The sequence below is a fragment of the Rhinolophus hipposideros genome (genome assembly GCF_964194185.1).
Source record: "Rhinolophus hipposideros genome assembly, chromosome: 15".
NCBI classification, from domain to species: Eukaryota; Metazoa; Chordata; class Mammalia; order Chiroptera; family Rhinolophidae; genus Rhinolophus; species Rhinolophus hipposideros.
In genome coordinates this window covers 24,706,762-24,717,482 of record NC_138061.1, presented here as the reverse complement: position 1 = coordinate 24,717,482, position 10,721 = coordinate 24,706,762, and the positions used below count along the sequence as shown (strand labels likewise).

Here is a 10,721-nt window from a genome sequence, read left to right as displayed (position 1 = left end):
AGTCCTTGTCTATTTCTGGTAGTGCCACTACACCCAACCCACCACTGCGGAGGGCGTGGTCCACATGAGCTGGAACCAATGGGGAGGGAGGCCGAGGAGACAGCCCCTCCCCCGACGTGACGCACGACCCCCGGGCACCGGCTTCACAGCCGAGGCCCCAGTCCCTGCAGTGGCTGTTAACAAAACCCAGACTCCCAGGTCCAGGCCAATGGAGGCGATTTAGACTGGAGTGAGACCGCGTCTGTCAAAAGCCCCACTCGGCAGCAGCGGCAGAGTCCAGAGGAGAGCTGGAGCCGCTGGGCTGCCTCCCCGCCCCCGCCGGGATTTATTGAGTATTTGGACTGGACAATTAAGTGGCCCTGATGATGTTACCAAGCCCGGTCACCTCCACCCCTTTCTCAGTCAAAGACATTTTGAACCTGGAGCAGCAGCAGCAGCAGCAGCAGCAGCAGCAGCAGCAGCAGCAGCACTTCCACAGCGCGCAATTGCAGGCGGACTTGGAGCACCACTTCCACTCGGTGCCCTGCATGCTAGCCGCCGCCGATGGGACACAATTTTCTGACGGAGGGGAGGAGGACGAGGAAGAAGAGGGCGAGAAACTGTCCTATTTGAACTCTCTAGCCACCACTGACGGTCACGGGGATTCGGGGCTCTGTCCCCAGAGCTATGTCCACACGGTCTTGCGGGACTCGTGCAGCGGGCCTAAGGAACATGAAGAGGAATCTGAGGTCGTGAGAGACCGGAGCCAAAGTGAGTAGAGGGGAAAAGGAAACGTACCCGCACATCTGGAGCAATGGCGGAGCGCCCGCAAACAGCCCACAATCCTTGCCAGCACGGCGGTCTGCCCCTCTAGCCTTTGGCTGGGGTCATGCTTCGCCCTGGTCAACGACAGCTCCGCAAAGCGCAGGTGCCTGCGAAGGAGCCTGGGTGGAGGGGACGCACAAGGTGACCCCAACAACTACTCCTTGGGGGGGGCGGGGTGCAGCATCCAAGGAAAGGGAAAGTAGTTATTGCTGCCCTGATGCTGATAAACAGCACGGGCTCAGCTGCCGCTGGGTCCTGACAACTCCTAGTATTTTTGCTATTTCCAAGAGCTAGAGAGGTCAGAGCCTGAACCTTTCCCATTTTCGCTCTAACGTGAGACAAGTTCTCTGAGGCCAGGGCAGTGGTCCCTTCTTCTCGGAAAAGAACGTCCAAGCAGGTTGTGTCCCCAGCATTCGCAGAGATCAGGAACTTTGGTAGAGACCAGCTGGGTGGTTTCTTCGCCTCTTCAACTTCCTTGCACCCACAGCACCCAGCAGGGAGGGAAACGATGGCCGTAGAGTGTGTGGGAATACAGTCCATTCTGCAGAGCACTCACACCCCTAAGGCGCCGGCCTTTTTTCGAAAATTCGTAACGATTTGCTTTGTGTCCCAGGCTGTACGGCTGCGGGCCAAAAGAAAACCGCGCCGAACTTGGTCCGAGATCATGGCCGTTGAAATCGGATGGGAGGTGACGAGGGTAGAGAAATCAGATAACTGAATAAAGCCTCTAAGAAAGTGTTTGTTTCTGAGGGGATGCAATCAGAGTCTCTTTCCCCAGGAGGAGATTTGATATGGTAGAAGCCAAGGCCTACACCCTGGCAGCTCTCCTGGGCCTAACATCGACGTGAAACTGTCTAAATCAGTCGATCAAATTTCCTTTTCTCTCTAAGGTAGCACCGACGGTCTCACACAGACATTTAGCTGTGGGCATGTAGTCTTTTAAGAGCAAAAATCAGTCTATGGGCAATGCACAAACGTTACACCCAGGCATTTCCTATCAGAACGATTTTCAAGCAAGTCTCGTATACTGGCCCCCAAATACCAACATGCCTCACACCTTCAGCTATCCGTGACGGAGTGGAAGGCAAACGAGTTTGCAAATACTGTAGTTATTATGTAGTTACCACTTTCCTCCTGAAAATAGTCATTAACCCCCTGAGCCGCACATGTAATACAGGGTAATCTCTTCTCTCACAGATGCTCAAGTTCTAAATAAACGCTCACTACCCCTCCCCATGGAACGTGCCTCCAGGGCGTTCTGAGGGTACTTGGGCTGTCGCCTGGTCCCACGGCGCCAGGAGCCACAAACTTTCCAAAAAGTCCAGGGATTTACCACCATACACTCCACGCTGTTGCCAAAAGGGGCCACAGTGCTCCGGAGCCGGAGCCGCGGCGAGGTCAGGAACATCTAAGGGACGCTGTTGTTTTCCTTCTTCCGCAGAAAGCTGCCAGCTGAAGAAACCCCTGGAGGCGGCCGGAGACTGTAAGGCGGCGGAGGACAGCGAGAGGCCGAAGCCACGCAGCCGCCGGAAGCCCCGCGTCCTCTTCTCGCAAGCCCAGGTCTTTGAGCTGGAACGCAGGTTCAAGCAGCAGCGGTACCTGTCGGCGCCCGAGCGCGAGCACCTCGCCAGCAGCCTGAAGCTCACGTCCACGCAGGTGAAGATCTGGTTCCAGAATCGCAGGTACAAGTGCAAGAGACAACGGCAGGACAAGTCTCTAGAGCTGGGTGCGCACGCGCCCCCGCCGCCGCCGCGCCGCGTGGCGGTGCCGGTGCTGGTGCGGGACGGCAAGCCGTGCGTCACGCCCGGGGCGCAAGCTTATGGCGCACCCTACAGCGTGAGCGCGGGTGCCTATTCCTACAACAGCTTCCCCGCCTACGGCTATGGGAACTCGGCAGCCGCCGCCGCCGCCGCCGCTGCCGCCGCCGCCGCCGCCGCGGCCTACAGCGGTAGCTACGGCTGTGCGTACCCGGCAGGCGGCGGCGGCGGCGGCGGCGGCGGTGGCGGCGGGGCCTCTGCGGCGGCCGCGGCCATGCAGCCCGCCTGTAGTGCGGCAGGAGCCGGCCCCTTTGTGAACGTGAGCAACCTGGGCGGCTTCGGCGGCGGTGGCGGCGCGCCCGCGTTGCACCAGGGTGCTGCTGGCGGGGCCGCATGCGCGCAGGGCACCTTGCAGGGCATCCGGGCCTGGTAGGGTCACGGCGGCGGGCGCCCCAGCGCAGCCTGGCGCTGCAGGACTGACACGCGAGAAAGGCTGGATCCAAGGGCCAGGTCCCCTTGTTAAAAAAATGAAAACATAACTGGCTCCCCAGGACCCCGGAGCGCAGCTCACGCGAGGCCTGGGAAAGGGGACTCGGGCGAGGAGGATGCCTGGGACCGGTCGCGGAGACTGTCTCTGAGACAGAAACGCCGGCTGGGTTCCGGGGAGGACGATGGCCCTGACTTGGCCCGGAAAGGAGTGCGAGAGGCTGGGACTCTGGCTGCCGCTTGGTTCTCTGAGAGCGAGGAGGCTTCTCTCTCTCTCGGCCTTCCCGCGGCCTCCGCGAAGCGTTGGCGGAGAATCCAAGGACAACAAGAGCATGAAGGAGAGAAAAATGGTCGTCGTGGCTTGAGAAATCCCCAGGCCCTACTGACCCTCTGCCCCCTTTGCGGGCCCGGAGCGTTACACCACAGTCGATTTTCCGTTTCCCAACCGCCTGCCCTCCACAGCAGATACCTCGGCCTGGGTCCCCGAATTGTCAGGGGACATAGAACTCTGCGAGAAAAACCAGCGGAGCGAAATCAAAAGTGGGGGTGGGGGGGGCTGAACAAATCCGAGACCCGGTGGCCCATGAGAGGTGTTACCGGGTTCCTTTCTGTTTCGTATTCTGTATTCAGCACATATAATATATATATATATATATATATATAACTATATTCACACGCCGTGTACACACCCGCTGCCATACACTACAGGAGTCAATAAACAAGGTGCAATATTTCCAAACCGTTGGCCGGCTACAGAGTTTGTTTAGCCCCCCAAAGTGGGGAGGGGTCCTTTAAACGCGGCGCGCAGGAGAGCACAAGGTGCGTAAGGGAAAGCAGCCCTGCTGGGCTATCTCAAGGCTGGGTCTCCCCTGCGCCAGCTCCCAGGCAGCCTGTCCGGTCTCCTCGTGGCTTTGTTCATTAATTTCTTTTTACTCTCGTGGGGAGAACAGGTCGGAGACTCAGGACCTTTTGAGGTCCCGGGCTTTGTAATCCCCCCAAGGTTTACCCAGAAGCTTGGGCCAGTGTCTAAGCCTGCGTTAGGTCACCGTTTAGACTCTGCCCCACCTGGAGGGTCGCCCGAGAACAGGAAACCTTGTCCACGGGGCCCAGCCGGAGGCGGCGCCAAGGCGGCTCCCTCTGCCACCGGCCGGGCTTTCAGCGCGTTGGAGGGCGCTACGCTGCGCCCCGCCGCGGCCGCGTTCCCCCCTCGGCCGCCCTCCCTTCTCCCCCGGCGGCCGCGGCTTTATACGGCTCCTTGTCACTTGCGGAGAATGCCTGTGCGAGGCCTGTGCTGCCACACGGCCGATTGTGAGCGTGCCAAGGCGGGTGAATGGGGAGGCCTCAGAGTGCCGCGCCATTGTGGGGCCGGGCCTCGCTGAAAGGCGGCTCCGGGCCGGGAAGGTGCGGAAAGAATGGCTTTTTATTGGAGTCCCGAACAAAAGGTGTGGTAGGAAGGCGAAGTCCCCTGCGCGAACAAAAACCCCAGCGCGTCGGGATTGACGTCCTCCCCGAGCTCCCCATTGCTTCTCAGAGCGGGGGCTTTGTGCTGCAGTCTGCTCAACAGAGGGACGGAGAAATGCGCGGGGGTTTTGTTCCCCACTTTTTGTGCGCTGGAGGAGGGGGCGGCAAGGGGGGCCGGGGGCTGGGCGGGCATCAGGAAGGGGCGCGCTGATGAGGCCCCGCGGGTCCGGGCGCCGAGACGTTCAGCGGGAGTCGGCGGTCTGAATGCAGGGTCATTATTGCTACAAGTTTAGCAATTTCGCCCTTACAGGAGTGGGCGGGGGCTACTAGGCTGCTGCGAGGCCACTGGGCTGGGGAGCTGCAGAGACTGCGGGGAGAAGGAAGGAAAAAAAGGAGGGGAGGAACAGAGGGGAGGCAGGCAAGGGAACCCTCCAAAACCCGCTGACCGCCCAGGATGAGGCTTGGGCGCGTCCGAAAGGACCTAGCGGGAGGCTACAGAGGCCCCTCCCTCACCTCACCTCCCTGGAGGCAGAAAGACCCAGGAGCTGAGCGTGAGCTTCTGCGTCCATCTGCGAGTCCCTCATCTCCTCGCCGTCAGTTCCCTCCTTTCTCAAAAGCCGTTCTGGAGCGGGGACACTGCCTCCCACCACCGCGTTCACCACCGTGACACCCCAAGCTCCCTTCCTAGCAGCCCTCTCTTCTGGAGCTATTATCTTCCCGTGAGTTGCTTAAGCTAAGGGTCGGGGAGGGAATTCTCGCTTCCTAACACGTTTCTCCCGGCCTGCAGCCGCAGACAACCCGTTCATCCATCCATCCATCCATCCATCCATCCATCCATCCATCCATCCAACAGCATTTACTGAGCACCTAAGAAAATATGTTCTCTTGCACGTTCTGGATCTCAGGGACAGTGAAAAAAAACAGTGTCTGCAGACTTATGAAGTTTATTTTCAAGGGTGTGTGAGCCAGGGAGGCAGACAACAAACAAATACATGTAAAAATAGTAGATCAATTCTAAAAAAGAACTAGAACCAAGTCTTGGAGGGAGGGTTCTTTTGAAGTAGATGGTCAAGAAAGCCACATATGGGAGATTACATTTAAGCTGCTGCCTGAATGACAAAAAGGAAGCCAGTCCAAACAGCGCTTTGCTCTTGCAGTCTCCATGCTTCTGCACAGGCCCTCCCCTTGGCCTGGAATGCCCTTCACCCCCATCTTTCTGGTGAACTCTTGCTCCTCCTTCAAGGCCAAGCTTCTTTCCTGAACCGCCCAAGTGAAGGTAATCCCTCCCTAATATGTGCCACCAGAGTCTTAGGTACTTTCCAATATAACAACATAGTGCTGTGTAAAGATTTATTTGCCTCTCCCTCCACCTGAGGTCCCAGTGAGGTCGTTGTGGAGGGCAGGTTGGCTTGTATTTCCTCTGAGACAGATAACACAGTAGGAGATCATGGGGCCAGGTCCCTTCAGGGCCATGTGGATAGCTCCAGTGGTGTGGAAATGCAGCCTTGGGTGCTGGCTGCAAGGGAGATGTGGTGTGGGGCTCTTGGCTCATCTCGGTAGAGCCAGGACAGCGGAAATCGCAGGCAGAAGATGTGCAACCCATCCCGATCCCAGAGGAAGTTCCCAACTTCGGTACTCCGTGATGCCGTCTGGGGACATGGCTTCTCCAGGAGACTGTGGCCCCTTGCCCTACAACTCAAACTCAGCAAAGGGAGGCTGAAAACTTGGTAATGACCTTGACACTAGGACACAAAGTTTAGGGGTTGGAGAAGACTCAGGGAAGGGGAAGAGAATGAGGACTCAGGAGGGTTGGGGGATGGAAACCGGGGATGTATAGGATAAATCCTGGTCCTATATCTGGGACCCAATTCGACTTCCCCTTCATTCACTAGGTGAGGAGAATGGTGGGTGATCAAGATGATGCCAGCACCCCGGGGGCGCTCACTTTTAAAGCGGGATTTCAGCGCCTGTACCCCAGGAACCCAAGGCTCTGGGAGCAGACGTCCTTGCTCCGCTGGGGGTTTCCTAAGTAAGCAACTTTTTCTCCAACCTGGTCTGTATCCTGCTGGGCCGTGGCCTCTCAGTGCTCCCACCGCCAGATCCCCACCTTCCTTGCCCAGCTTCCTTCTAGCCCACGCTAATCTTCCTTCATTCTGCATCCCCTCCTGTTCTGGAAATGAGGCCTGTGATCTTTATACAGGAAACAGAGATGGTTCTATGGACTGGCTTCCGTGCAGTTTGCGTGTCTTGAGATACTTAAACCCAGCCCGTTCCCGCTCCCTACCCTTCCCCAGAACCTTCAGTCTCTGAGTATAAATAGCTCCCAAGTCTTCACTGTAGGATTTCCTACTGCTCTTTGCTCAGGTTCCAGCGCCTTGGCCATTGGAAGGTGAAAACCCTTGACTAACACAGCCACTTCTCCCTTGAGCTCCCTCTGCAGGGGGAAAGACCCCCCTCTCAGGCCCAAATTGCTGCTTCTTTTTTTTTTTTTTTTTTTTTTTTGAAGCTATGGATTGTCCTGTCAGCCAGGAGGAATCTTAAAATGCAGGCAGGCCTTCTAACGACCCATGAGACTTTGAAGAGGTGAAGTAAGTCGTCCCTTTGGGCTCTGGTTTCTGAGCTCTCAGACAGAGAGAAGGATGGACTATACTTATGATTTCAGAGATTACTTGTGGCTCAGACCTTTCTTGCTTCCCTGAATGAGTGGCTAATCCCTCCCCACCCAGTCACTGGTGCCACACTGAGCTTAAGAAGTGGATAGGCACCACTAGGGAGGTGGAATAGGTTCTAGAAAGCCAGGCTTTTTTTCTTTTTTCCTGTTGAGCCCAATCTTGAGTGGTTAAGAGGCTGGACTCTGAAGTGAGGCTGCCTCAATTCTCACCTCAGATCACCATATCCAGAGGCAGAGACCTTGAGTAAGTTAGGAGCACTCTGAACCCCAATTTCCTCCTCTATAAAATGGGTATGTTTGTAGCATTTTTCATAGTTTTTTTTTAAGCTATGGTAAAATGCACAAAGTTTAAATGTACAACTAAATGGATGTTTATATATGTAAACACTCATGTACAAATCTCCTTGGCTTTGAAAGTTAAATGAGATGATCTGTGAAAAAGGAGCTTAGCTCAGTGTCTGGTAGGCATCGGGCATTGCATCAATGTTATAAGCCAGGCTGGTGCTAGGCACTGTGTATGCTGAAAAGCCCAGGACTCTTCTGCCCTAGAGGCACTCACAGGTCCGCCAGGGTAGCGCGGCTGGCCAGAGCACTCAGAACCGCAACACCGCGGCCGCACGTCTCCACAGAGGCAGGCCGGAGCCATCGCTGGCAAGCCAGGGCCAGGCGTCTTCTCAGAGGCTTGGGCCTTGGTTGGGTCTGGAGAAACTGACTGAAGGGGAAGGTGAAAAGAGGTTCCAGGCGGAGCCTCCGGCCCCCTCTAGGTAATTACTGAAGGGAGGAAAGGGTTGGGAGGAGAAACCCAGCCCCTCTTGGCAGGGCTTCTCCCGGGTCCCGCGCTCCGCAGTTGCCACGCTCCGCCGGAGTAACCTGGGGCCACGCATCTCCGCAAGGGTGGGGTGGGTAGGCGGGCGCTTCCCTGGAGAAAGGCGCGTGCAGGAGGAGGATGGGTTCCAGACCTCCATGGCAGCCGCCTCCCCCTCCACTTCAGGGTTCAGTGCCACAGACGGGGCTTTTCTCCCCAGGCGAGGGGACGGGTCCTGGTAGGACGGCTGGTTCTCCGCGACCAGACAGTTCAGGGCTCTGCCGCAGCCTGACTCCGCGCGAAGGGACGGGATCCTGGGAACCGCCGGGGGCAGCGCAGGTGACATGGAGCCGGGCGCCGCCTCCCAGACAGGCTGGGGGCGGTCAGAGCCCGCTGGGCAGGGAGCGCACCGGCGAGCTCCTGGAGAGCCTGGCCAACAATCAGGTTGAGAGTCCAAACTTGAAGAGCCAGCCGTCCCGACGAGCGCAACCTGGGAGAGAGCCAGGCCCGGCGCGCAGCGAGGAGTACGGGTAGGACGCTCTGCGGAGTTTGGTGGGCGCGTAAGGCCTCTGTAGGAAGTCCGGGGGAGGCGGCTGGGGGGCCGAGGGGCTGGGGTCATCCTAAAACCACATTTGCTTATAGAAAGGACTCCTTCGCCCCCCAACCTAGGCCGTAGGTAACATTAATAACAGCGGAGTTTTCTAAAGGGGTGTTTAGAAAATTTATGCAGTATGAAATACGTACAGAAAAGACCTACATGTACAGCTCGCTGAATCTTCACACACTGTACACGCCGGTGAAACCAGTTCCCAGATGAACAGACAGAACATTACCAGCCTCCAAAAGTTCCCTCGTGATTTCTTCTTGTCACTACCACCACCACTATCCTGGCTTCTAACAGTAACCAAGATAGATTAGTGTTGCCTGGTTTGGAACATTATATAAATGGAATCAAATAGGATGTACTTTATGTGCCTGGCGTTTGTCGTTTGTGAGATTTATCCATATTGCTGCGTGAAGTTGTAGATCGTTTCCTTTCATTACATCCCTTTAGAGTATTCCATCGTGTGACTATACCACAATTGATCTATCCATCCTGCTGTTGATGGTCAGTTGGGTAGTTTCTAGTTTGGGGCTGTTGTGAATCGTGCTGCTACACACATTCTCGAACAGCACGCAATAGAACTTTCTGCAGTGATGGAAATGTTCTGGGCTGTACAATAGGGTACCCCTAGTCACATGTGGTTGAGTGACAGAGAAATTGGATTTTCAATTTTCTAAAATTGTAATTAATTTAAATATAAAGAGCCACATGTATTGGACAGCACAGTTCTAGTATGTCTTGTGGTGACCGTAATGAACGTTTCTTTTCAGGATTTACCGAGAAGTGCAAGCCCTGTCAAGGGGTATGAATCTCAGCTTTAGTAGATTCTGCCAAGCAGTTTTCTAAAGTGGGCTATATCATTTTACACTCCCAACAGCAGTAGAACCACACATTCCCCAATACTTAGTATTTTTATTTCATTTCTTTTCATTTCAGCCATTCTGCTGAGCATGTAGTTAAAAGAGGCCTTGGTTCACTTTTAAGTAAGATGGAAATTGCCACTTAACCATAGTAAAGATGATGCTGATGACGGTTGGAGGGATTCTTGGGGACTGAGAGATGTAATAAGGATCTAAAGTTCACCCTCTATACCACCCCTCCCCTGCAACCAGGCCTCCCACCCAAGCAGCCTTCTCTCCTAGGAACTGGATCAAGGCTAACAGGGCATAAAGAAGGGGCCATGAGTATGAAGTGATCCATCTCCCACAGCTCTTGTCATTTTATGCCTTCTTAAAATCAGTGGCCCTCTTCCTTTCTGGTTACTTATTGGAATATGCCACCAAAGGAGATGGTGTGATGGCCTTGCAGGCTGCAGCCATCGCTGAGAAGCAAGGTTTTGTGCCGGCTCAGGTTTAGCATGCAATTTGGCCCTGCCTTATATAAAATGGCATTAAGAACTTTTGGGCATGCTACCTCACTGGCTTATTGAGAAGCAGAGTAAGCCCTGGGAGGCACCAGAGGGCCTGGCTTCCATGTGTGTGCGCGCACACGCGTTAGGTATTTCTTGTTTACACACGTAGAAACTGAGGCTGAGAGAGATTAAGTCACTTCCCTTAAGGCCACATGGCTGGTAAACAGTAGCAGTAACCCCAAGCCACTGAGAACATTTCTGACATTTTCTACCTCCCTTCCTTGGGTAAACAGAGCCCTGGCTGGTGTAGATCTTGAAACTCTGGATCAAATTGATGTCCTCTGCTAAACTTCTCTTCGGATGGACCCAAACTGATCATTGACCACTTTTGTGTGGCCATTTCAGCAGAGGAAGTGCTCATGTTGTAATGCCAGTGAAATTTACTTTGTGTGACACTGAGTTCTTGGAAAGTTGTGTGCAAAGAACTTTTTGCTTGTGGAGGGGGAGAAAACAGTACATTTTAAAGTTCATCCCTGGAATTTGTTGCTTAAAAGCATTCCAAAGTGAATTATTTTGTAAAGTGAGGAATCCTTTTGAAATATGAGTAATAAGCCAGCATTTGCTTTGTAAGTTTGGGTTTTCAAGTAATAAATAAGGGTGAAGAGCAAATCAAGATTGTATGTAAGATTCATCAATTCTTCACTCATATTTCCTCTTTCATAGAGACAGGTTCTCATGAAAGTTTCATCTGGACCATCTTGGCAGTAAGTTCTCTGAGGGGC

At 54.7% G+C, this 10,721-nt stretch overlaps 1 protein-coding gene across 1 annotated transcript; it reads left to right on the top strand.

Annotated features, from left to right (window-relative positions):
* Window positions 1-362: 362 nt before the first annotated feature.
* NKX2-3 (NK2 homeobox 3) lies at window positions 363-2,994 on the top strand (the record flags this gene model as incomplete). Its single annotated transcript, XM_081074320.1, has 2 exons — window positions 363-750; window positions 2,246-2,994. 2 exons carry the CDS (start codon window positions 363-365, stop codon window positions 2,992-2,994), a joined length of 1,137 nt encoding a protein of 378 aa, XP_080930446.1.
* Between the last annotated feature and the right edge of the window lie 7,727 nt (window positions 2,995-10,721).